Source organism: Cyprinodon tularosa, unplaced genomic scaffold (genome assembly GCF_016077235.1).
Source record: "Cyprinodon tularosa strain WSP-4 unplaced genomic scaffold, ASM1607723v1 ctg501, whole genome shotgun sequence".
In the NCBI taxonomy this organism is placed as follows: domain Eukaryota; kingdom Metazoa; phylum Chordata; class Actinopteri; order Cyprinodontiformes; family Cyprinodontidae; genus Cyprinodon; species Cyprinodon tularosa.
Window position 1 is genome coordinate 71243 of NW_024039232.1, and position 27951 is coordinate 99193.

General features: G+C 39.1%; 1 protein-coding gene across 1 annotated transcript; it reads left to right on the forward strand.

Annotated features, from left to right (window-relative positions):
• The first annotated feature begins 574 nt into the window (after positions 1 to 574).
• dnai4 (dynein axonemal intermediate chain 4) lies at positions 575 to 27892 on the forward strand. The gene is made up of 17 exons (XM_038303012.1): positions 575 to 659; positions 750 to 846; positions 1488 to 1645; positions 13566 to 13672; positions 14071 to 14218; positions 14332 to 14471; positions 15976 to 16116; positions 16239 to 16400; positions 16504 to 16658; positions 20675 to 20761; positions 21480 to 21634; positions 22751 to 22911; positions 24335 to 24456; positions 24539 to 24637; positions 26984 to 27210; positions 27377 to 27530; positions 27836 to 27892. The coding sequence occupies exons 1-17, from the start codon at positions 601 to 603 to the stop codon at positions 27890 to 27892; spliced, it is 2229 nt and encodes a 742-aa protein (XP_038158940.1). The 5' UTR covers positions 575 to 600.
• Positions 27893 to 27951: the final 59 nt, after the last annotated feature.

The window sequence follows — 27951 nt, forward strand, 5'->3', positions numbered from 1 at the left end:
AGTAGGGCCACTGGAAAAAAAAAAGTTAACTGATTTTTAAATTTTATTTCAGTTTAACATGGGAAAAAAGTCAGAATTCTGAGTTTTTTCTCAGAATTCTGACTTTAATCTCAGAATTCTGACTCTGACTTTTTTCTCAGAATTCTGACTTTAATCTCAGAATTCTGACTGAATTCTGACAATAAAAAAAGTCAGAATTCCTAGATTAAAGTCAGAATTTTGAGATTAAAGTCAGAATTCTGAGATTAAAGTCAGAATTCAGACTTTTTGCCCATGTTAAACTGAAATAAAAATTAAAAATCAGTAAAAAAATTTTTCCAGTGGCCCTTGTCCTCTTCCGTAGTTTTTTGTATATTTTACAAAACCAGAAAGCTGAGCTGTACAAAGGACACATTTGTATGTTACTTAATTAAATCAAATTCTTCATTCATCTGAATAAAGATGCTAAGAAAACTACTGGGATTAAAGGAGTATTTTTACAGAGCTGCTGCGCACCATGGAAGTAGTTCTCTATTCAGTCGACAGGGGGCAGTATTTGCCCTCGTTACCGACCTGATCTCCGGTTGCCAAGGAAACAGGACGCACAGGAATCATTTCAGCATGTCTACCTCGGAAGCAAAGGAGGAGAAAAAGAGGAGATGCACAGTAATGCTACGGCCGTAAGTAGGCAGCTGAGTTTGTAAACATTGAGACTCTCTTTGTGTCGATAGTTATTAGCAGTAACTTTACTGCTTTCATGTTTTGAGCAGCAGTTTGCTCCGGTCGTTCAGCAGACCAACTTCCATTCAGGACAACAACAAAGTTGTTGACCAGACGGCGGATCCAACACCGGGACAAGCTGATTGGGTAACTGATGGAGTCCCTGGAGAACTGGCTATACTCCCATCTTTTTTAATGCAGTCCAGTAACAATGATTTAGACAACTTTTATTGTCATTTTGTACACACAGAGTGTATAAAAAACTGAATTTTGTTTAGATCAGCTTTCAGGCAGTAAATGAAAATTTCCATTCCATAAAATGCAGCAGTGATCAAATTTAAAGTGTGGGAGAAAAACCATGGTACAAAACACACATTGATATGAACAGTTAGTGTTGCCGCTATTAAAATGAACGTTACTTAATAAAAAAAAACGGCCACGCCCACCTAGGGTAATTGATCACCTCATCCAAACTTGGGGGGGTGGGGTTGCGGCGGCTGGGACCTTGGCTTAGTCAATATATTCATATATTCTTGCTTTCTTTTTAGGGTTCCGATTACTGCTAAAAATCAGGGAGAACACAAACATAAATATTTTTTTACTACTTTTCTTTTTATATTTGGAATATATATATATTAGGACATATCTTTTCTCCTTCTTCCCCCAGTCAAGGGCCTTTAGAATCTTAGAAACTTTTCCAGAAAAGTTGCACAGTGCAGCTGTAGTGTTTACTGCACTTAAATATTAAGGAGCTTAATGCTAATGCATGACTCTTTACCAATGTTCAGGTGTTTGATGAGGAAAACAGTGAGGTGATGGCCCAGTCTCGACACCAGGCTGATAATGGAACAGAGCAGACCAACAAGTTCATGTTGGATGAACTGTTTGCAGGATCAGCATCAGACCAGACCACATTCACTGAGAGCTCCACTCTGCCTATTTCAAGGTAACACTTTTTTGTACAAGCTGAAGGTTGCGGGACTAATTCAGGAGCTGTGTATCTTTTGCGGGTGCATCAAAGGGTTATAAGGTTGGTTTATGCTTCACGCATCGCCAAGGTCTGCTTGGCCAAATTACAAAATTTTGGACTATCATGCCCTCCTTGTTTAGAGAAAATAGTTAATTAAATAACTTCTTTGGTTTTTTTCATAACATTTGTAAAAAACCAAAAAAAATCCCAAAGTGATCAAAATATTTACATGTATTTGTTCCTTTTTTTTGCAAGACTCTCTGTATCCGACAGGCCTTCTGATGCCACTGCCTTTTCTGGTTGTACTTCAGGTACTATGGGTTAGGTTCAGGAGGGGTCTAAGCTGCTGTAGTGGGATCAGCAACCGGTTCACCCTCCAAGTTATTGCAGATTTGGTTATTGTGTTCCCTCGAAGATTCAGAGGCATCAAAATCAATCACAAAGGGGTGTGACAATTAATACCCCTTTACCACTGGCCGAAAAACACCCGTTTGAACCCGGGAACCACCGGCTTTTAGTGGCAGTGGCAACGGCTTAGTGAGGTGTTTCTACACAGGTCAAACGACTCAGCAAGTGACCATTGATAAAATTGCCTCGGCTCTAATCAGCTTGCTATGGGAACACCAGACACGTTTGACCCGCTTATTTACATGATACCATTGATTGTAATGTACAGACGTGAACACACAGCGCAAGTCTCGTCTGATCAAAAAAGATAAAAAAGCTCTGTTTACATTTGATAAACATGGTGCAGCGCTGGTATGAGGGATTTGGACAGATAATAGATCAAAACAATACACCAGACTTACTACGCCCTGTAGTCCTTACATGTTGCTCTCCATTGTTTACTTTCCTGATTTCTGTCGCACTGGTAAAATAATCAAGGCTAACCCAGCATTTGGTTCACTTTCAGTGGAAAGTGAACCAAATGCTGATTGTTAGCGGGTCAGCCCCTGTTTGAAAAACACACGTTACCCTATTTTCAGTGGGAAAGAGGCTAAAGATGCTTGACATTCCTGATTTCCTTCAGGTCATCTTCTGTGTTAACAAGTTCAAATTAATTATTCACAGATATTCTCAGTATCACCTTGCGAACATCCTTGAATGTCTGCATACTGTTTTTAATTGTAGCTTTGTTTTCTCAATGATGGTTTTTGACATTTTTGTTTTATTCCTTTCATTCTGAGATTCACATGTCATCTGTAAGTCCAACAACTTACTCTGGATGTCTCCTCCAAACATGAGCATATCATGTGTTTCTCCTGATGGCTTTTTTGGTGTAGCATGATATGCCATTAGAATCTTAGGAAGTTCTTCTTTCCTCCGCACTTTGCTGTTCTGAAGGCTTTTTTTATGTACGTGAGAAACCTTTCTATTTTCCCATTGCTCCTTAGATAATATGAGGATGCTTTAATGTGCTTTGACCCACGTGAATTTTCCTACAGACTACCTGCCATTATCAATATCATCTTCCTGGGGGTATCCAAATATAGCCAATTTTTTAGTAAGTTTTGTAACTATAATGGATGAAGAAATATGTGACACTACCATGGCCTCAGGAGAGGAAATATTATAGTCATCAACATTAAACATTGTGGTTCTGAAACAATTAATCAGAGTAATCATCATTAATTAATTATTGAAATAATTGTCAACTAATTAAGTAATTTTTTAATCATTAACTGGAGTATAGAGCCTAAGACATGCCTTTAGCTTTGCATTTATGGTAAAAAAAAAAAAAAAAAAAAAAATTTTTATTCATCCATATGCTCTATTCAGAACTCTTCAAGTAAAAAAAATAGTTTTGCTGTTTAATTGTATAAAGAATTTAGTTTAAGAACCCTTTTGCTATCCGATTAATCGATTAATTGAAAAATAATAAACTGTTGGGACTTAGAACAGAAGGACCAAGTATTCAGGCAAGACTGACGGTGGGATTATTCAAAAAGCGTCCGAGTAGCAGCGGCTAGGGCGTCTGAGGCAGCAACTCTGGTTTTGAGTACAGTCCGTGCTCAGAGAACGAGGTTTATGCCAGCCACTCAGCTGACCAGATGCGGCTGTTGCCATACAGAGAGTTCCAGACGCCAAAGTTTTGAAGATAACAGAACTGACAGGAGATCAGATCCGAGCAGACGATGGAAGGCAGGACAATCCAAAGGGCGAAGTCAAGAGAAAGATCCCTGTACAGTCCACAAACAGAAGTCGGTAATGAGAATTGGAAAAATGCATTTGAAAAATGCCAGGGCCGAAAATCGTTCCCCGTCTGAGCCTGGTTGCAGCAATAGATAGGACCAACGAGATCAATACCTATTTTAGTCCACAGTATAGTGGTAGTTCCTGTGGTTCAAGGGGTTGATTTTCATGCAGTGGTTGGTTAAATACACTAGCTGAACAGTTTCTCATAAGTCTTCACATCTAATTCCATGTTAGGCCTGTAGAATTTGCTCTTAAGAAACTGCTTTGTTCCGATCACTTCTTGGGGGGTTCATGTCCAATTTCTAGAGCTTGTTTCATCATTGCTCTTTTTAACACTATCCTGCGTCCCCTTAGTACAAGTTCCTATTTTCTATACATATATTTTTGTATTAATTTTTCATATATCAAGACTCCATAAGTGCCAAGGAATGAACGGCATTGTTGGACATCTTCAGGTCTGGGTGCTTTGCAAATTGCTTCAAACTTTCTTGGATCTGGTTTGATTCCCATGGCTTTGATCACATATCTGAGTATCTCAATCTGCTGAAGTCCATAGACGCTTCTTGTCTCTGTTGAGAGTTAAACTCCTGCTCTTAAATCTCTTGGAAAAACTGGTTTAGGGGGCACTAGCGAGCAACTGATGGAATAAGACGTGTGACTTGGATTTCCCATGGAATAGGCTTTAATTTCATAATTAAAACAACACTCAACTTGAAAACTATATTCAAAACCCTACTAAAAGTCAAGCAGAGCATTGAAGGAGGACCCAAATTGAGTACAAGTGAAGTTGATAGCGTCAAATCTCCAAAAATATAAATATGAAGGCACGTCTACCACAAGGCCCAACACCTCCTCGGGTAAGAGGTCAGGTAGCCCCACCTCAGCCGCGCCCGACCCCAGTCACACACTGACCATGGATATAACGTCTATTAAGGCTGAAATCCTCTCATCGCGGAGAAAAGATATATCTGTGGCAATAAGAGAGGAATTGAGGACCACTCTGGCAGAGGACTTTGAATCGATTAAGAGAGAACTTATTGCAGTGAGACCTGTAATCGGTAACAATGCCACGGCTAACCATGCTGAGCTGGAGCACGTGAAGGCTAATGTCGGAGCGGTGGAGAAGGGCTTATCAACATGGACGGACAAGGTTGTATCAACGCAACGCGCGGTAAAAGATCTTGAGAAGTTGGTGGGTGAACTAAGAGATAAGTGTGAGGACTTGGAGGGGAGAATGAGGAGAGGCAGATTTGGATCACGGGGGTCAAGGAGCGTCCAGGATCCAGCTCGCCCGCAGCAGTTTCAAAACTCCCCTAAGAAGTTTTTTAGGTGGATAAAGAGGTGACCTGCGAGCACTCCCACCGCAGCTTGGTGCAGAGAGGAGCGGGGGACAAGCCCCACGTAATCATTGCAAGGCTGTACAACGAGGGTGACGCCTTGGCCATTCTGAGGAAAGCCCGGGACCGAGGCGGCGGGCTACAGTACGATGGAAACACGATCTCTGTATTTCCAGATTACACGGTTAATGTCGCCAAAGCCAGGGCGCCGTTCACGGATGTCAGGAAGATGCTGCGGGGGAGCCCGGGAGTCCGCTTCGGAACATTATACCCAGCTAGATTTTGCATCTCGCACAACAACGAGGAGAAGGAGTTTCTGGATGCTACTGAGGCCATGGACTATGTGAAGAAAAAAGTCATCCCAGCAGCGGAGCCGGAGAACTGACCGTGCCCTCATTTAAATCGGGAGGTGCACAGCGCCCAGAAGTTTCAGTGAGCAGTGGACCTGCTAAGCATAATGGAGGTGATTTGCTTTCTAAGCCTAAACCTTACTTATTCACTATATCACTGATACAATTGGTTTATATAAAAAACATTACAATAACTTTAATCACACATATTGTGGATTTCACTCACCATGTCTTTAATACTGAACCTATTTCTGTGGGAGCCTGAGTTGAGTGTTTGTGAACCTTTTTGGATCCATGTCCAGGCAAAGCAGCCTGGGATCCTGTCCCAAGAGACTAATCGTATTACACTGGTTGAGTTTAAGGTTGTTCTAACCTTAAGTTTTATTCTTTTGATGCAGATCCCTTTGTTCCCCAGGGATCCTAATTGTAGAAATAATAGTTGTTTGGAAGTTTTTCCTTCCCAGTGTTCAAACACAAAATGTATATGATAATGTTCAAACCGAAATATACATACATTTTTTTTTATTATTATTATTTTAAACTTTACTGGCCAATACCCACCCTACCTTAGAACTTTGTTTGACCCATTTGTTATTTTCCCTCCCACCTACTCCTTTAGCTTTCAGTATATCAGCAGATGGCAAAGGATTATGCCTATCCATATTTTGACTCCTCGTCATGGGACCGTTAAAGGTTATAAGTTATAATGTCAAGGGTCTCAACAATCCCATAAAGAGGAGGAAAATCCTTGATCAATTAAAAAGAGAAAAATGTCAGATAGCCTTTTTGCAAGAAACCCATTTATCGGATATAGAACAGAATAAGCTAAAAAAAATCATGGGCGGACAAAAATATTTTACTCATCACACAAATCAGGGAGAAAAAGTAGGGTCTCTATTTCTGCATAGACAGGAGAGTTTTATAACCAGTAACATACATAAGGATCCTGAAGGAAGATTTGTCTTAGTAAATGGATGTATTGATGGCATACAAGTATCATTGATGAACATATACGCTTCCAATGAGGATGATCCCAGCTTCATTACCACAATTTTTTCTACTGCATTACAGCTTAACTCTGGAATTCTACTGAAAGGGGGAGATTTCAACTGTGTCATGTCTCAGCATTTGGACAGACAGCCTCCATCAAAACATCAATTTCTTGAATGAGTAAAACACTCAAATCCTTATCAACTGAATCTGGATTAGTAGACGTTTGGAGAACAAAATTTCCGAAAGGCAGAGATTTTACTTTTTACTCCCACAGAAACTTATCTTATTCACGAATTGATCTTTTTTCACCCTTAAAGCAGAGTTACATAGGATAGGGACTGTTAAGATTCTGCCAATAACAATATCAGATCATGCACCTCTAGAATTATCGTGGGACATAGGACATAGATTAATGACCTAACAGTGGAGGCTCAATGCATCACTCTTAAATGACAAAGAATTTACCACTTTTGTAACAAATGAACTAAAGTAGGCTACTACCTTGATATGAATACCTCTCTTGATGTATCTCCTCTCATCCTATGGGACTGTGCCAAGGCGTACATTAGAGGATGCATTATTGCATTTGGCAAGTGCAAGAAAAAAGGACAGGGTAGCAAGGCGGCAAGAATTGGAATATAAAATAGCACATTTGGAACAACAACATAAAAGGGCACTTACTCCTAATTTGCTCAAGGAGCTCAAACAAGAACATAGAGATTTAAACAGCTTGATCATGGAAAATATTGAGGGCAGTTTGAGGTTTACCAAGCAGAAATATTATGAGAATGGCAACAGAGCAAGTAGACTCTTGGCTTTAAGACTTAAAAATCTACAATCCTCTTAATATAATACATAAATTGAAAGCTAGTAACTCAACACTTTCAAAATCAGATGGGATTCCTGGGTCCTTTGCTGAATTTTATAAATCATTATACACTAATACAGACACCTGTGATAAAGAATTTTCAGAATTCTTAAAAGATATACATTTAAAACAGTTATCTGACATGGAGGCAAAGGGATTAGACAAACCTATCAAAGAATCGGAAATAACAGAGGCCATCGCTGCATTACGAAATGGTAAAAGCCCTGGACCAGACGGTTACATCAATGAATTCTATAAAATATTTAAAAATACACTGACACCCCTACTGTTAAATGCCTACCATGATGCATTACAATCTGGTATTCTGGCTCCCTCCTGGAGAGAAGCAACAATAGTTGCGTTACATAAAGAGGGAAAGGACCCTACCATATGTGAATCATATAGGCCAATATCTCTTTTGAATATAGACCTACGCATATTAACATCTATATTAGCAAGGCGGGTTAATAAAATCATAACAAACATTGTCCACCCAGATCAGACTGGGTTTATTATTGGGAGATATTATGGCGATAATATTAGAAGATTGTTAAATTTGATGACCCATCTAGATACTAAAGGAAAGGAAGTAAGGCTACTATCATTAGATGCCCAGAAAGCGTTCGATAGAGTATTCTGGCAATACCTTTTTCAATTCAATTCAATTCAATTCAGTTTATTTATATAGCGCCAAATTCACAACACATGTCATCTCAAGGCACTTTACAGTTCAACCAGATCATACAGTCAAATCGATACAAAGTTTTCTATCTAAGGAAAACCAGTTGATTGCATCGACTCATTTACTCAAATACAATCCCTCACACTAAGCATGCTTGTAGCGACAGTTGAGAGGAAAAACTCCCTTTTAACAGGAAGAAACCTCCAGCAGAACCAGGCTCAGTGTAAGCGGCCATCTGCCGAGGCCGACTGGGGTTCAAGGAGACAGAAGCAGAGATACAAAAAGCAGCTGTAAAAGGCGGCCCCATCCAGGAAACACACAGCCAGGCAGACGAGCTCCAAGGCAGCTCCCATGTCAGAGGATGAAGAGAGCACATTCACTCAGTCACGGTCAGAGAAACACTATCATTTTTTCAGACACTAAAACGATTCCAATTTGGCCCCAAATTCATTAGGTCGGTACAAATTCTGTACTCCAACCCACAAGCCACTGTTGAAGTGAACGGCTTTCTATCAGATCGATTTTCCCTGGAGCGAGGATGTAGGATAGGTTGTTCTCTTTCACCTTTACTGTTTGATTTGAGTATTTAACCATTGGCACAGCTTATTAGGGATAATAATAACATTAAGGGACTCACAATGAATGGAGAACAACACAAACCATCATTATATGCAGATGATGTACTTCTTTACCTCACTGAATCTACAGTAACAATCCCACATATAAAAAACATTATTTCCACATTTGGGTATTTCTCAGGATATAAAGTTAATATAGAAAAAACAACAGCTATGGATATAGGGAATGCAATCTCTCACACATTCAAGGCCCAGAGTGGTTTCAAATGGCCAAAAGAAGGAATTAAATATCTGGGTATCAGAATCCCCCCACTATTAGGAAACCTACTGGATGTGAATTACACAACCTTAATTCAAACATTAGTAAGGAGCTGGACAGATGGTCGACACTTTCCTTATCCATGATAGGTCGTGTCGAATGTATACGAATGAATGTACTACCTAAATTACTCTATCCTTTCCAGATGCTTCCTGTAGACATTCCTAAATCTACATTTGATAAATTAGACAAGTTGATTACAAAGTTCATATGGCAATCAAAACCCCCGAGGGTCAGACTAAAAGTACTTCAATTGTCCAAATCACATGGAGGTCTTAAACTTCCAAACTTCAGATTGTATTTTTGGGCTGCGCAGCTGATACCTGTAATAGCATGGCTGCAAGATCCTATACACACAAGATGGCTAAATATTGAGAAAGTCACATGCAAATGGTCCTTACAGACTCTCCTTTTTTGGACATCCCGCTTAGGGAGATTCAGATGAGCGAATGGACTAGGACCACACTGAAAATTTGGAGGAAAATAAAGATAACTTATGGACTGCCTAAATCAATCTCAGCACTAACCAACATTGGTCTTATAAATGATTTTGTCCCCTCACAGATGGACCCAGTACAGAAACTGGTCTAAACGAGGCCTTACAAATCTACACCAACTTCACAAAGATGGGTGCCTTAAATTCTTTGAACAACTAAGAGCGGAATTCACACTCCCCAATACAGATTTTTTTTAGGTATTTACAACTAAGGGACTTTGTAATAAAACACAGAGAGTGAACTAAAATCCTAGAGCCCACTAAAATTGAAGAATTCTTGATAAAATTGGAAACAGGTAGTGGCAATAAGAAAATTATTAGTCATTTATACAAGTTAATTTATACAAAGAAAAATGGAAAAGTTAAATAAATATAGATATACAGCGAAACAACAAACAAATGGGAGGAAATATGTACTGCAACGCATCAATGGGACATCAACAAGGGAGCTGGCTCGGAGCTCGTCTGCCTGGTTGTGTGTTTCCTGGACGGGGCCGCCTTTTACAGCTGCTTTTTGTATCTCTGCTTCTGTCTCCTTGAAACCCAGTCGGCCTCAGCAGATGGCCGCTCACACTGAGCCTGGTTCTGCTGGAGGTTTCTTCCTGTTAAAATTGAGTTTTTCCTCACCACTGTCGCTACAAGCATGCTTAGTGTGAGGGATTGTATTGGAGTCAATGAGTCGATGCAATCAACTGGTTTCCCTTACATAGAAAACTTTAAATCAATTTGACTGTATGATCTGGTTGAACTGTAAAGTACCTTGAGATGACTTGTGTTGTGAATTGGCGCTATATAAATAAACTGAATTGAATTGAATTGAATCAAGTCACTAACTCTAATACATGGCGAGAATTTAGGTGGAAGATAATAATACGTTTCTTTAGGACACTAGCGGTCATATCTAAAATGGGGTCCATACATTCAGATAAATGCTGGAGAAGTTGTGGGTCACACATCAGCAACCATATATTTTGGACATGTCCTAAATTGAGAAAAATGTGGGATGAGATATTCGAGGCCCTAAGAAAAGTATTTCAGAGAACCTTTAACAAAGATCCTGAGATGGTACTTTTTGGATTATTAACATTACTGGAAGAGGAAAAAAAAAATACCTTCTACAAATATTACTGATTGCAGCTCTTAAATGCATCACAGTTAAATGGTTGAAGCCTGATCCGCCAACATACAAAATGTGGATTGAAAAGGTCTGGGAAATCTATCATATGGAACAAATAACTTATTGCCTGAGGCTTCAAATAGAAATATTTGTTAATAGGTGGAAACAGGCCATGACCATAATAATGCAGTAAAACTTTCTATTATACTTTTTTTTATCTTTACTTATTATTTTCTATTTAACTTTTGTTATTTCCATTGGTGCTGCTTATTTAATTACTAACTACATTTAGGTTTGTAAGTTACTTACGTTTAACCATGTGACCTACTCTACTTGTAAGCCTAACTCGTGATATATACTTTCAAAGTTTTGTTCTTTTTTAAGTAAACCGTATAGAGAATTTTATACCCACCTAATGTTTCAGTCTCTATTCAGACTGATATATGATATATATATATATATATATATATATATATATATACATTTTTTTAAACTATTTTTCAAGGCTGCACTTTAAATTGTCCAGAGAGCTGTTCCAAATGAAATTTATTTTTGTTTACACTGGTGTAAACAAAATAAAATCTGTCTAAGTCTAAGTCATGCAGTTCCATTTTGCTTCAAAGTGCGCAGCGCTGCAATAAACCAGGGAGCCAGCTTTCCATTTTTAACATTTTTCTTTTTCAAAGGGGCTGCGCTGCCCAAGGCAGCACGCAGAGAACTAGCAACTCCATCAACAAAACCATAATCCTGCGAGGGGGAACAAGCTTAACTTTTGACTGCTCAGCAGAACAGAGGAGAGAGAAAGTGAAAAAGTTTTTTTATATATATATACTGTCTGATAATGATCTGCTAAAGTGAAACCTTCTTTGGGGGGAGGAGAACTCTGTTAAAGTAATCCTGAAGGTTATTAAAAAGTGGTCAGAGAGGACAGGGTTGTGAGGAAATACTGTTATTTCTTCACATTCAATGCCATATGTCTTGATATAGCACACCTATATGGTGGGATGGATTACCTCAACAGAGGACAAGTTCCTACTATCACAGATCTACACTGGTTTATGAACGATATTTGAGGGAAATGGTTATATTGTGTATGTGGAAAAAGTTTTAGATCTATTGATTCATCTCAATAGTGTAACATGATGGTTTCTTACTCTGTGAACAACACACTCCATGAAAAGTCTTGATTCTGCCTGCGCAGCTTCAAAAGCTCTTGCTGTTGACAGGTCTTTATGCAAATTCAGCCCCTCCTCCTGCAACAACATATCACACAGCTTTTTTCGTGCTACATCTCTCCTCTATCTGATCCCTTATAGTATTGTTTTCAAGTGTGCCTTAGTCTTATACTTTTGCCAGCTCTCTTGAGGTGCAGTGCCATGTTGCATTCAACATTCAACAAATGGTAGCTCTCTTTTTCTTTCCTGTTCTCTCCCGCCCTGGGTTTGAGGCAAAATGTATTCATGTTGCCAAATGTTGTGTTTTCTTCAATAAACAGCCCTTCATTTTGGTTTTATAGGTGTGGTTATTAGCAGGAGTTTGTGTTTCATAAAGCCGCCATGTTTTGTCTATTTTCTCTGCTTCTCGCAATAACCTAGTAACACCCCCTATTCTACAACAGGACACCATGACCACTGTAGAAGATTTAGAGGGATAGAATTGAAAACGATTAAAAGAAAGTTAAACATAAAAGCTACATTACAACTAAAAAAAAAATGTATTTGCTGTAACAGTATGAATGGTAATATGCTAGGTGAAATAAAAGAGGTTCTGGCACTGCTCAGAAATCAGGATGATCTCACTCAGACTTATGCCTTCTTGTATTAACATGATGCAGTGACTCTGGCAATACCTTTTCTAGTTTGATTGTAGCCCACGCATTATTAAATGAAAACGTCCAACTAACCAGATTAAATAATGTTTTTGTGTTGCATTTTTACCTGCTCCAAGTCCTCTTCCCTCCAGATGGGAATACGATTAACATGCAGCAAAGTGATTGCTAAGCAGCCTGTGTTAAATGACACTGATGTGTAAACATGCACATTTCCGCAGTCAGCAATCCTTTGGTGTTTCTCTCATGTTGCCACCATGTTTAGCTTGACACTTTTTTTTCTCTCACTTCATATTTCTGTACTCTGCACTGATGGTTGTGATTGGTTTACAACCTTGACCCCGTCCCAATTTACGGCCGTGTTCACAGGTTCTTGATCAGTTCAAGCTGGATAGAATAAGTGAGTTGATAATCAGGTTCTTCGTGCTGCTGATTCTGATTGCCGTTATTTTGGTTAAACTGGAGAGACGGAAACTTATCCTGCTACGTTGAGCTTGCTTCGAGGTACGGCCCGTACCTCGAAGCAAGCTCTGGACTTCAAATCACAGAACCTTTAACTGCATTAAAAAAAAATTTTTTGGTTTAGTTATATTCAGGTTTTTTTTAGCTTATGACTAAAAATTGTGTAAATAGGCTAGAGGAAAAAGTGAGCAGAAGGCACAGCAAAGCTGAAAACTGATTATTCTACAACTGTCTCTACGTGTATCAAAAAGTTTCGTATGCGTGGACATTTAGGCTTTATTAATGTTAAGAAGAGTGCATTGTTCTGCACACTCTTAGCAAAGCAAAAGAGTAATTGAAGGTACCATTGCCTTTAATATAAGCCTGTTGTAGTAAAGTTGGAGAAACAATCTCATTGTGATTATGAAAATAAAATAAAAACTGTCTGGTTTTTAAAAGATAGATGAGGCAAATTAGGCCTTAATCTACCTCTTTATTATTATTTAAAATCCTTGAACACAGCTGATGATGAGGGAATTCAGCTGATGGGAATGTACTTCATGCATCGCTCCTTTAGACAGTTGGCCTCAAAAGGCAAACAAGCACAAAGGCAGTAAAACAAACCTCTGTTAGCAAGTGTTATTTTGTGCTTGAAATGACTGTAAATATATGTTCTGACATTGTTTTTCAGGTCACCATTGGATAGCAGTAGAACATCCAGCCAGCCAAAGAAAGAGTTTGTGAACGAGGAAATGGAGGAGATGTTTTCCAAATATGACCTACCCATCAGTTTTCAAGGTTAATTACCACACACCTATATATATATATATACATATATATATATATATATATATATATATATATATATATATATATATATATATATATATATATATATATATATATATATATATATATATATATGTATATATATATATATACATATATATATATATATTGTGAGGTGATACTCTGATCAGAAAGTGATTAAATACACTTGAGATACTCTTGAAACTAAAGAGGAACTTTCTAAAGTAATTTTAGGCATTCATTAACATTTTACCTAAACTGAAATTACCTAAATCAATCTTATGTTATTAAATTCAACTTAAAAACTACAGACGCACACAGTGGATGAACATTTTTTGGGGTATTTTGGTTAACTTTTTCCTTCCTTCTTTAATTCTTATTTCCAGAGGAAAAGCTGAAAAAAGACTTGGTGAAAGAACAAGTGACTCAAGCTATGCTAAAAGAGATTTTGATCACTGATACAGACTGTGTTTCTCTGCTGGACATACCCCCCAATGTTGTCTCTGTGGATTCTGATGGTGCAGATATCATAACGTGAGTGTAGACTTTTTTTTGGTCCTATACACCGTATGCCAATGTTTAAAACTTATTCTTTTTTATTTCTTATCTAAACAAACTGTTTCCGCTCCCTGATGTTTGTGTTTCAGAGAGAGAAATAAACAGTATGCTGAAGCTTGCGGGAAGAGATTTAAAATTGACAACTATGTGGATCGGGTTATGCAGACGCTGAACAGGGCTGCTAAAAACAAATGTACGCAGATGGACCTCATGCTGAAGACCGATGCAGGTTTGGTTTAATTAACTACTTTTGTTTAGTGAGGAGTATAGTACAGTATAAAAATTATTTGGTTCTTCAACAGGGCGTCTATTTTCACTCATTATTCACAGATAAATATCTTTTATCAAGCAGACTTACATATAAGACAAAAAAAGTAAGAACAAATGTAATATATTTTTGTAATAAATTCTTAATAGACAAGGTGCATTTTATATATAGAATCCAGAGTGCTGGTTTTATGCCCTTTGATGCTCCTCTAAACCTTCTACCCACCTACTTGTTTCTCTAGACTTATTCACACTGACCTCTTGTATTTTCAAAACCTATTTATACCATATGCCTGTGCAAATTCTCAGTCATCTGGGTGATAGCAACCACAGAGACCTGAATCAGAGACAACCAGACTTTTGTTCAATCTTTTTGAAAAGTTTTGACATCTAATGACAGTTTAAGAACTAGGCCTCAGTGTCCTTAAATCAATAATTCCCTACAAGTTTCCCCAATGTGAGCTGCCAGAAATGAACATAGACCTCTTCATAGATACCAATACGTTTTACAAAAAACTGGATGAAAATTAAGTTACCTCAGATTTACTGTAACCTGCTGTGTAACAGCTAAACTGGTGTAACAGCTAAACAGAGCATCAGGCTAAGTCACTATGACAAGAAAAAGCAGAGAGAACATAAAGGTAGACATTGAACTTATATAATTTATAATTATAACTTATATAATAAATATTGGAGAATAGAAGTAAAAAGAGGCAGAATGATGAAAGTGGTCCCTATGTCCTCCAGCAGTGTAAGCCAATAGCAGCATAACTATAGATAAGCTAGAGATAAGCTGAACTGAAGTCCAGGAACAACACCCATTTGCGGATGCAGTTCCTGGACTTAAGCTCAGCTTTCAACACCATCATTCCACAGCATCTGATAGGCAAATTTGAACACCTGAGCTTCAGTACACCAAGGCTTAAGCCTTGCCTTAAAAGTAGACAGGGTGTCTGCCTCACCGGCTAAAACTGGTAGTTGGTTCCAGAGGAGGATAACTAAAATATCTGCCTCGTATTCTACCTTTTATAAATTCTAGGAACCACTACTAAACCTGCATATTGAGAATAAACTGCTCTGTTAGCTGTTAGGTAAAGCTTTGTTCTTAAGGACTTTATAAGTGAGACGGAGAGTTGCTATTCTGGGTATGATCTCTCTTTTTAATTTTCATCACAACTCTGGCTGCAGTTATTTAAATAATTTGAAGGAGTTTAACTGCAATTTGTGGCAATTTTCTTCGCAACATTAAAGCCCAATGGACTGTAGAGAAAATAACATCCAAAGCCATGAAAAAATGAAACTCTAGGCCCAAACATGTATGTGCTTGTGGATATTGTAGAGGAAAAAATAATAAAAACCCACGATTTGCATGTTTTTTTTTTTATTTCATTCTTATTTTGTACTCGCAAATATATTCCTTCAGATGATTTTTGAAGGATAATGATCGATAACATCCTTGTCAATAGCTGTAGACATGCATGAATATCCAGAGCAGGAAGTGATGATTGGAAGCCTGGAGGAAAAACAGACCAGCTATTCTGAGGCTGGTGAGGAATTTAGCAGAAGTGCTGAGAGGAGTATGTCCTTGAACACTTCAGCTAGAACAGGTAAGATCAAAAAATCACAAAAAAAGGAAATATGCCCCTCTTTCATTTAAGTGCTTTAAGAGAAGCATTCTGCTTCCCTCAAACATTTGAGCTGTTTGTCATTTCCTCTTGCTCACTGAAAGACGTGGAAGCTGTTGGAACCAGTTTAAACACCAAGTTGGACTGGGAGCTCATCAAGACATCAGAGAAGTTCCATTACCTTTTGGTTATAACGGAGAGAATCGTTTTAAGGAGCATCCTCCATTGTCCTCTGGCTGCATACAGAGGATTGCCTTTACTGGGAGGTAAACTGTTAACTCAGTCTTTTCATTGGTGGGATAATTGACTAATTGTAACATTAGAGAAAAAAAAAAGTTTTTTCTAATGTTCTTCTGATGATTTCATCAGATCCCGACAGACCAGGAAAACCTGAGGAAATGGACCAGAGTAAACGTTGTACAGAGATCTCCTGCTCTCCAGCTCTGGAATGTCTTTGGGTTTTCAGTTGTGAGCTCACAAGAGGGCGCACTGTCAGTTGCATGGCCTGGGACAAAAATAATCCGGTAAGATACAGACTAAAAAAAAATCTAACCTTGAGTTCACATAAAACCCTCCTAAATTCTGTAGCAAGGCTTACGAACTAACTTAGATGTAAACTTGCCCTTTTAGCTTTATTACAAGGCTTGCTCATACGTCTAGTGTAGGATCAAAATCTAGTGGATCATAGGCTCAATCTCCCCACTCCTGTTCCTAGCTTATGTCTCTTCACTTTCCTTGGGTTTAACAGTTCAAATTTGGACTACAGGGTTTCCGAATACAAAAAAAACAAATGTGATGAATAGCTGTAATGTCTGCAAATATGATAATCCCACAAATGTAATATATTTCACACTTGTGTTCAATCTGACTATTGTAACTAACTGACTATTGTAAATTGAGATGACATATTGGGAATTGCCAGTATTTAAAAAGCTTAACTAAATTAAAATGACGAATGTAGCCACTGCCTACTACAAACATAACATGTGATTTGTAACATGCCGGGAAATGCAGTATCCATCCATCCATTTTCTGACACGCTTAATCCCAAGTGGGGTCGCGAGGGGTGCTGGTGCTTATCTCCAGCTGTCTACGGGCGAGAGGCAGGGTACAACCTGGACCCGCCAGTCAATCTAGTACTTCTTTGTTTATAGATGTTGGAAATCGGCCTGTTTTTCAGTGTAATCCTGTTTCTCTTTTCTTCTTCTGGCTGGATGTGCTCTCTTCATCCTCTGACATGAGAGCTGGCTCTGAGCTCGTCTGCCTGGCTGTGTGTTTCCTGGACGGGGCCGCCATTTACAGTCACCTTTTGTATCTCTGCTTCTGTCTCCTTGAACCCCAGTCGGCCTCAGCAGATGGCCGCTCACACTGAGCCTGGTTCTGCTTGAGGTTTCTTCCAGTTAAAAGGGACTTTCTCTCCACTGTGGCTACAAGCATGCTTAGTGTGAGGGATTGCATTCGACTCAATGAGTCAATGCATTCAACTGGTTTTCCTTAAATAGAAAACTTTGAATCAATTTGTGTCATGTACCGAGGACAGATGGACCCAGTATTCAGGAGAGACAGTCAGTAGGAAAGTTCAAAAGGTTTATTAAAATAAAAACAAAACAAAAGCGGAGCTGTGGCTCGCGGACACTGCAGGCAGGGGGGGCGGGGCACCGCCCAATCTCAGACACTCTGGTTTAACAGTCCAGACCACAAGTGTCCCAGTGCTGCAGTCCCAGAGGTGATGGTGGAAGCTGATCCTGGTCAGGGATCCAGAACAGACAGGAACAGACAGAAACAGGCAGGATCCAGATCAGGCAGGAACAGAGACAGGTGGCAGGATCCAGACTTCCAGGAGGGTTCAGAGTCTTACTGGGACCAGAAGCATGACCAGGTGGTCACGCACAGGAGCAGACAGGATCAGGTGCAGACAGGCAGGCTCAGTGGAAGAGGGTAGCCGAGACAGGACGTGGAACCGGAACTTGAAGCAGACTTTAAACTGGTCTCCACCCAGGAGCCAGGCTTACTTAGATAAAAACTGAACCCCCCCCCATAATGAGCCAAAAACCCAGAGGACTCCGCAGGGGAGGAACAGTGGACGATCAGGAGACGAGACAAACACTAAAACCCTCTTTCCACTGGCTGCTAGGATCCAGGACATGAACCAAATAAAAACTGAACAGAAAGACTGACAGAAAGACAAGCAATGATCTGGCACTGAATGCTCAGGCTGAACTGAATATAAACCAGAGGAAACAGGTGAGAGGAATTAATTATAATGAGGCAGGGAGGGAAGAGGGCAGGTGAAAGGAATTACTAATTAAGGGAGAGCAAACAGGCCAGATCATGACAATTTGACTATAAAGTGCCTTAAGATGACATGTGTTGTGAATTGGCACTATATAAATAAACTGAATTGAATTAATAGTCCTGCAAACATAATATCCATCCATTTTCTGTCACGCTTATCCCAAGAGGGGTGCTGGTGCCTATCTTCAGCTGTCTATGGGCGAGAGGCGGGGTCTAACCTGGAGATTTAGAGAAGACAATTAACCTAACAATCATGTTTTTGGGCTGTGGGAGGAAGCCAGAGTGCCCAGAGAGAACACGCATGCTCAGAGAGAATATGCAAACTCCAAGCAGAAAGACCCCGTGATGGGAATCAAACCCCGAACCTTCTTACTACAAGGCACCAATGCTACCCACTGTACCACGGAGCAGCCTCAAACGTAATATGTTTCCCATAATTGTAATAGTCACTGCCTACTACAAACAAAACAGGCCATTGAAGCATTTACCCAGTTCTTTAAATTTGAAAGCATAAACAGATAACAAGCATATGGATTCTTTTTTTTCTTATTTTCATTGTTGGTTTTAAAACCTCTTAAGCCTGCTATCCTATTTTCCAAAAAAGGCATACCGGTACTCATACTTTCTAAGGCTTTTTTCAACTTGTACACTGCCTAAACTGGTAACTCTTGATCAAATGAAATAATGACCCTGGTGCATGAAGTGGAAGTAAAATTTTAAAGTAAACTAATCTGGGCCTGAGTCAAGCCCAGCGTACACTGTGCAATTTTCGGGGCGATTTTCCAGTTTCCAGGCAAATCACTCAGTGGGCATGCGCAAACAAGGATTCTTCTTTTTCTCCTTCCTCTCAGATGAAAACACAGCAGCATGGCAGGGATGGAATGAGTTAAATGGAGTCCTTTCTGTAAAATTGACAGACCATAGTAGCTATGTTTGCTCAGCCATGTCTTTTTTTTTCGAATTATGCCGTCGCCTTTACTTTTTAGGCTTTCAGCACAAAATTGCAAAAATTGCCAAGGCAGCACATTTCACTCTAGTGAGCTCCATATTCCTCTTCTATTTGTTTCGCCTCCGGATAGACGACTCAGTGCAGCTCCATCTCTCAAGTCCGATGTGGTTTTCAGTGGTACAGTGTGAGCAGTAGCTGCGTGCAACGACTGAAAAAATCGCACAATGTATGCCATGGCTTAAATGAAAAAAAAAACAAAGATTTTCACCTACAAAGCTCCGTACTTTTCCTGTATCAAAGGAAATAAACATAATAAACAGTGACTACAACATCTTGGTTACATCTGTAGCAACCCTGGTGTCCATTCAACAAGTAACTGAGTAGTTACTTGTTGAATGAACACCAAGGAATTAGAAATGGTTGTTATAAATGGTTAAAAGGTATAAATGGTTGGATTTAGAAAAATCTGGGCGAACCTTCTGTGCCATTTTGGCACAGCTTGGCATAATATCTGAAATTTTATGTATTCTTGAAATTTTGAATGCGTTATATATATTTTGTTTTCCTCCCAATAATCAGAACTTTTGGCGTGTTTTTTTTTTTTTTGGGAACTCAACGGTGAGTTTATTACTTTCATTTTTCTGTAGTTGAGTTAGCGTTAGCTTGCATGACCGGCTCCGTCATGCTGGTTTTCCTTCAGTATGAGCGCCACAAACGTCACGTCACGTGACCAAGAAAACGTAACAGGATTGGCTTGGTGTTGGACACCACAATCCATTGCTAATGTCTGTGACCTGGAGTAACCCTTCCCTTTTTACACTGAATTTAGACGCCGAGTTTAAGACAGTGAAATAGAGCCAGTTGAATCTAAGGAGGCTGAAAATATTGAGTTTGAATTTTGAAAGGTTGAATTTTTTTATATGCAGATTTTTTTAACACTGAAAAATTAAACTGAAAAATAAGTACTGAAAATGTAATCACTTTGAAATAGTAATGTGAATTTTTAGCTTGAACAGAAAATAACAAATGAAATTTCAACTGTGTAGAAATAATAAAAAAGAATCTTTTTTAGGTCAAAAAGTGTTCTGAATAATATAAAAGTGTTCTGAATATAATGTAGTCAGCTTTCAAAAACCAGCCGAGTTGGATTGATGCAAAATAAAAACTATAAGAGTTACCACCAACAGTTCAAACACGAACTGCTTTTATGACAATGAACTGAAAAGCATAATAAATCCTGACCCGTCCATTTGTGTCTTCAGGATTATAATACTGTTTCTCCTTTTTTTGTGCTAGGACCTTCTTGCTGTAGGTTACAGTGAGACCGACTCCATGAACCAGAAACCAGGTCTGGTGTGCTGCTGGTGCATTATAAACCCCACGGTATGACCGATTACTCTTCATCAAGCAGACTATTATAACTCAAAGACACAAACAGAGCACCCTGAACCAACACGTTGTTTAGAAACACTATTATTAGTTTGAACTGTAGTAAACTATCAAATGCACTGCAAAAATCTGAATTGAATTAAGACCTTTTTTTTTTTAAATAGTGTATTTTCCTGTTTGTTGATTGAAACTAGTTAGACCATTCACCACTGGAATAAGATGTATAAAATATGAATAAACTTCCTTGTTATCTTATTTGAAGTGCATAATAACTGATTATCTATTTTAAGGGCAGAAATAGTCATTCCACTGACAGATCATCTTATTTTTCATGCTCACATTTAGGGCAAATTAATTTATTTGAAGAAATGTTTATCAGTTTTAGATCAGGTTTTGCTGTGTACTACAGAACTTTTTTTCTCATTGATGGGAACGGCGGAACAGGTGATCTGACCAAAATCAGGAAGATGGTTGTCAAAAATAGCACTGAGAGGTTGTCAAGTATGTTTCAGCAGTCGAACATCTACAGCGTTCAGGACGTTGGCGTGCTGTGCTAATGTAGCCAATGTGGCGTGCTGATGTAGCCATGGGGGGGGGTCTAACTGCTTTAGACATCAGCAGTGTTTTCCCATGACATATTTTTTTCTAGTAAAGTCTTGCAGTAAGACATACACCTGATGTAAAAGCTGTAAATTTTGGTCCTTTCTTGCAGTGGCCTGAGCGTATAATTTACTGCGATGGTGCCATTACTACTTTGGATTTCTCAGCCAACCACCCTGGTCGGCTGGCTGTGGGGATGAGTGACGGCGTCATTGCCATCTATAACCTGCAGACTGCGGATATCAAGGCACCCACCTTCAGCAGCTGGTGAGGAATGAGTGTGGCGGTTAAAGCACTGGTATAAACATTAGGCCCAGTAGTAGTACTCCATATTCAGAGGTGGGCAGAGTATCCAAAAAGCTGTGCTTAACAGTAGCACTACTTCATCAAATTTGTGTTAGTAAAAAGCAGTCCTTCAAAAAATGACTCCTGTAGGAGTAAAAAAAGTACTTGGTTAAAATGCCACTTATAAGCTGGCATGAAAGCCTTTTCCCGCTGAAAGGTGCTTATATCCTGGAGCTTTTGTTCCAAGATCAAGTTGCAAATGTAGGTCTGGGAACAGATGTCCCGGAACTAGATAACTCAACAGCTTTGCTTTAACAGGCTGAACATTATGTCTGTTACCATAAGGCTCCATTTGATAATGTATATGCAACGTTATTGAAAATTAATTAGGGAGTAAAATTGTCTACAATGGTCTCATAGACAGAAAGGAAGGTGAGGTGAAAAATTAACAATACAGAGGATATACAGCAGCTCCTATAAGTCTGCTTTCACATCTGTATGAGACAGAAAACAGAGAACATAACTGCAGCAAAAAGAAGTCAACAGACAACCAATTTAAACTTAAAAAAGAGCTTCCAGAGCAGTGGGTATCCCTTAGATATCCATGTGTGGAAGGCCAACACCATGGTGATTAAACAATATTATTCACCGTGGTATATATCAGTATATACATATCAGTAATATTAGAGTGCACAGAGACAGGTCAGCAAACCAGTAGAACAGAATCTACAGATGCAAAACAAGCCACAAGCGCAGAGAAGGAGCATGCATTGGTTGTGATGCATTGGGTGGTCATGGTGTTGAATCTCCAATGAGAATGTCTGTGGAGAGGAGTTTGGATCTATGTTTTAAATAAAACTGCTCATATGAGTGTATATTGTGCACTGTTGGCAAAATCTGACTTCATAGCAGTTATTCACCTGGCAATGTTCCTACATTAATACTATGAATACAAACGGTTTATGGCCTTACTCACACACATCACAATCATTTGAAGATGGAAATAAGTATTAATTAGTCATATTTATGTTAATGTGCACATATTGTGCCTGACTAAGTTCATGTTTGGTGCCCTTCTTTTTCGATGTGCCCATGCAGGGAAAGTCTCAAAAGACACCGTGGGCCAGTCAGGCTACTCAGGTGGAACCTGCAAGAACAGAGCTTCACTGAAAAGGAGAGGGTTGAGAATCTATTCTCTCTGGGTGAAGACGGCAGGACCTGCAAGTGGTTTGTCGTTAATGGTTGCCTGGAATGCACAGGTGCGGTTCTCTCACATTAAACAATTTGAATTGTAGTTTAAAGTGCACTTAGATCCACAAAGAAACAAAATCCAAGTGGTTTTAAGCTTTGGATTGCTTTTTCTAAAACTGATCTTAAATTTATTTACAAGTAATAAAAACTAGGATGCACTATGGAAGCTTAAGTCCTGCATTCTTCATAAAATGATGAGGATCATATAGCATACTCTCCAGAAGAGTGTGAAACACTAACAGAGTGTCTTCAGTCACAGACATCAGACATATATTAACATTTAGATAAAAAAAACTGGATTAAACTGAATTGAATTGAAACACATCCATACGTCCAAATTTACGAACCTATGGATGTTTAGATATTAGAGAAAACCTGAGAGTTTTTGTTCAAATGTATTTGAAACATCCTTAATCTGATTTTTTTTTCCCACTTTTCGGAGCGATTCTCCAGTTGTGCAAGAATTTTTCAGTCGGGCCAACTTATGCGTCATGCGTTGTGTAGTATACAGGGGGGTAACAAGGGGCGATCAGCCTCTCACAACCACCTCCTGATCAGGAATCGTAAGGTCGGGAGAAAATGTAACATGTTTGAAATTCAGTCAGCCATTGTAAGATGGTCTTGGGTAAACCGCTCAGTGCGCATGCACAAACAAGGACTCCTCGTCTTTTCTTCCTCTCAGCCGAAAACACAGAAGCATGGCGGGGGTGCAAGTAAAATGGAGCACTTTGTGTAAAATTGACAGACGGTAGTAGCCACGTTGTCTCAGCTATTTTTTTCCAGTAACATTATTTTTATCTTGTGTCACATAAAGAGCATACGTTGCCACTCCCGCCATCTGCTATTATATTTAAATGCTTTCTCTAATTTGTTAAGAAAGGTTTCTTTTTTTTTGTTTAAGTTGAGACTTGTGTAACATTTGTTATAAATGGGTTTTTTTTTATCATGAGAATGTAGGGAAAAAACTAATATCAACTTAAAGAATTGGCCCCAAAAAAATCAGCAGCACATATTGGTGATCAGTTAGACTAAAGTCAAATGAATCAAAATCAGCCTTAGAAAAGCTTTAGCTGTTGATCTCTAATGCCCGCCGCCTCATATTGTCTTCAAAGTGCATGTCTGTATAATCAGAAACAGGCCTTAAAGATGTAAGATACTCCTAAGGTGAGCATAAAGGAAACCTTTGGTCTCTGAAAAAAATCAAGAGTGTTACAATCAACGGCAGAAAAAAAAACACACTGACATAGACCAGTGATTCTCTAAAAGTTAACATGGAAAGGGAAATTTTTTGGACTCAACAACAGAGGATTGTGAGCAATCACAAACTACAGTTTAAAGGACACAAAAAAGGTTTGTTTCCCCAGTAAATAATAATGCTACACTTAAGAACTACATACTGTATGTTTTGACATTTATATTGCTGTTTCAAAGACCTGATGGAGCTCAACAGGATTAACACCCCGGAGATGGATAAACAGAACCAACCAGAGACAGAAGAAGGATATCTGCTGCCTATGTTCACCTCTGGTCTCTACTTTGACTTTCATCCAACTGTAAGTTGCTCCAGAATATGTAGAAGAAACTGTCGGATCATTTGCCACCTGTATTTCTCGCAAAGACTGCTTGTTTCTACAGGACGCCAACATCTACTTGACTTGTACCTTGGAGGGAAACATCCAAAAGCGTTCCTGCTCCCGAATTTATGACCTTCTGGAAAATTACAGGAAACATTTTGTAAGTTCAGCACTCTTAAAACCACTGTCTCTTCCTGAGAAGAATCCAGAAAACTAGATCCAACTATTGCCTTTTTTTTTTTTTTTTTACTTCCGATGTTCTTAGTTTACAGACATAGTGTTACTTTGAGTGTTGGGGTTAAGAAATTTGAGTAAATATTCAGAGACTTTATGGTAAATAAACATAGCAATGTGGACACAATTGTTGGTTGTTTAATGACCAAAACCCACAGTGGTCACACAAATGACTTTGATCTGTAGAACTAACAAAAAGGTTCTTTAAAGATTCTTTCAATTGTCTTAAATTCTTTAAGAATGAACGGAGGAAAGTCAAGCATTGCTGTTTAACCATGCATCCACAGAAGGATTTGAATGAATTACCAATAATCAACATATTCAACAGTTTAAATTCAAATCAGTTCATAAACAAATATGCTTCCTAATGATGATTATGATAGTGATGAAGGGCAATATTTATTGGAAACTGGAGTAACTGAAACTCCTTTTACTGGTAAATGCGCCATTGTTGCACTGGTTTCATGCACTGTTTGTCCAACCATCCAGATCTAGGTAAAGTTACGTTCAAAATGTCTTGCCGGAAGTCTTTCAATTACATTACATTTCCAGTAACTAGCACTGTAACTAATTCATAAAGGTCAGTACCGCATTAGTCATTACTTTGCTTTAAACAAATTTGTTATTCGTCAATAACCGTCAGTGGGGGGGAAAGTAATAATGTACATTTACTTGATTACTGTGGTGAAGTATTTTTTGAGTATCTTTGCTTTACTTTAGTGATATTTTGGGGGGGTACTTATAGTTAGGCCCGAGCAGCTAAGTGCTGCGAAGGCCTATTGTAATTTAAGTTAAGTTCACTCTACTACATTTCAAAGTTAATTATTGTACTGTCTGCTCTACATCATTTCAAGAAAGCTGCTAGTTCCTTCCTCCTTTTGGCTCAGCTTAGCTCTGTACTTTTAAATACTATATTACTTTTAAATGCACATACTTTTGAATACTGAAGTATTTTCAAAAGTGATTACTTCAATATTTTGACTTGAGTAGATGTTTGAGTAACTTTTACTTGTATTTGAGTAAGATTTTGCTATGAATATCAATACTTTTACTCAAGTACTGAGTATTTTGTACACGACTGCCTACAGTATATACAGTAAATAAGGACTATGGTTTCTTGGTGTAAGTGCATGTGGACAGCTATGCTCAACTTCAGGAAGAAGAAGATGAGAGACAATGGCACACAGCCGCTGATTTAATGACAGTGTTTCTGCAGAAAAAGCCCTACTGAAGGCTGTTTTTGTGATTTGCTCATTATGTGCAGGAACAAAGACTTCATCAGTGTTGGTTAGAAACTTGAATTTAATGTCATGATCTTGGCACTCTATTCACCTGTCTGACTCGGCCTGGTTTCTAATCACTGCTCATCTGAACCACCTGCTTCTGCCACTTTAAGGAACTTGTATCCAGCTATCAGGGCCAGATTATCTTGTTCTCTTTCTCGGGGACCAGTGGAGAGAGGGTTTTTAGCATACCATAGTGTTTCTGATTTCCTGATCCTGACCTGTTCAGCCTCTCATCCCCTGAACATGCCTGTTCCTGTCTGATCCCAGTGGACAGAGTGTTTTTTAGCGTACCTGGTAGTTTCTGATCCTGGCCTGTTCTGCCTCTCAACCACTGAGCATGTCTGTTCCCATCTGAACGGATTGCCTGAACTGTCTTTGGACTTCTGGATCCCTGCACCAGCCTGCTCTTGTTCTGATCTGTATGTCTGACCTGGTTTCAAACTCCTGCATATTCTCCTAGATGAAGCTGCTGGGACATTCTGGGTGGCGCCCTCCACATCTTGTTGGCAGCCCACCGGCCAGATCCTGCCTCGTTCTCTGGCAATGGACTGACCTGATAAACCAGATTAGTGACTCACGTTCATAATCTTCCTCCATTAGATTTACATGGTCACTAACCTGTGTTTCCAGTTACCAGAGTTACTAGTGATAGACCCCGTAGCTGCTGATACCATGGATCAACAGTTCCATGTCTTAAATAAATGTTTTGAGTTAATCCACTGTCTGTCTTGCTTTGAATACCGGGTCATTCTGTCCTGTGTCATGATATTTAAAGAAATACCTCAGCACTGACTGACAGCTGCTGCCTATAATTAAGGCTCAAGCAGCAGGAGAGGAAGTAGTCACTCTGATGGAATAATTCCAATGCAAGTGAATAAGATGAAAGATTTACAGAAGGGACGAGAAAGGCAGGTGAATTAAACAAGTAATCAAGGTCAGCTTTCAGGGCAGATCAAGACACTGGTCTCTATTTTGTTCCCTATTAGGGTCCTGTGAACTGCGTGACATGGTGTCCTTTCCACCCAGATGTGTTCCTAAGCTGCTCTTCAGACTCCACCATTAAACTCTGGAAGCAGGACTGCAAGAGTCCCATGTTAAGCTTCACCTCCAACCACAGGGCAGTTCATGAAGTCAGGTGGTCTCCGAGGCAGGCTGCGGTATTTGGTGCTGTTAACGACAGCCAGCTTGAGATCTGGGACCTTAACACCAACTTGTAAGTCCAAATGAGCAGAAAAATCAACCAGCTGTATTTGCAGTCCATTGGTGAAGTTTGATAGCTAGCAGGTGCTTTTGTCACCTACATCATAACACCTTCCATAAACAACCCACTGCGAACAAATGAGCCTTATTCCCTGACAATATCCACTCCTATCTTACAGTTTGAACCCAGTTATTGTGCAGCGTGCTGCCCCTGGACTGAAGATGACGTCTCTCCTGTTTGCATCACTCTCAGACTGCGTCATGGTAGGAGACAGCTGTGGCCAGGTCACTGTGTATAAGCTGCAGAACATCTTTACTGGAGAAAGCAGTCAGGTAAAAAAGTCAGACATATCAGAGAAATGCTTTGATATAAAGACATAGAGTTGAATTTAGTTCATAGCAATAATCTAAATGAGGATTTCAGCATGTATAATTATATGCAGACAGCACTACACAACATCTGTTTATATATTTTATCAGCAAATAACAGTTTATTTAGAGCTATTTAGTTTGCTTGTCTGTTTGTGTGGGGGTTGCAGAATTTGATCTCCTCATAACCAAACAGTGAAACCAAATAGTCCCAACACTAGTTGGCATCCACATAGACTCAGAATCTGACTGGGAACCTGTTCTTTCAGGGGGAAGTTCTGGACGCCCTCTGCTCTGCAGCTTCCAAAGAATCTCGATCCTGGTGATATTCATGAGAACTGAAGGACCTCATTTTCCCAAATCCCAAAGAGACACTCTCACATTA

Coding starts and splice junctions, on each gene's coding strand:
- dnai4 (XM_038303012.1), top strand. CDS start 601: ATGTCTACCTCGGAAGCAAAGGAGGAGAAAAAGAGGAGATGCACAGTA. Junction 1,646..13,565: donor TCCACTCTGCCTATTTCAAG/GTAACACTTTTT, acceptor ATTGTTTTTCAG/GTCACCATTGGATAGCAGTA. Junction 22,912..24,334: donor TGGTTGCCTGGAATGCACAG/GTGCGGTTCTCT, acceptor GCTGTTTCAAAG/ACCTGATGGAGCTCAACAGG.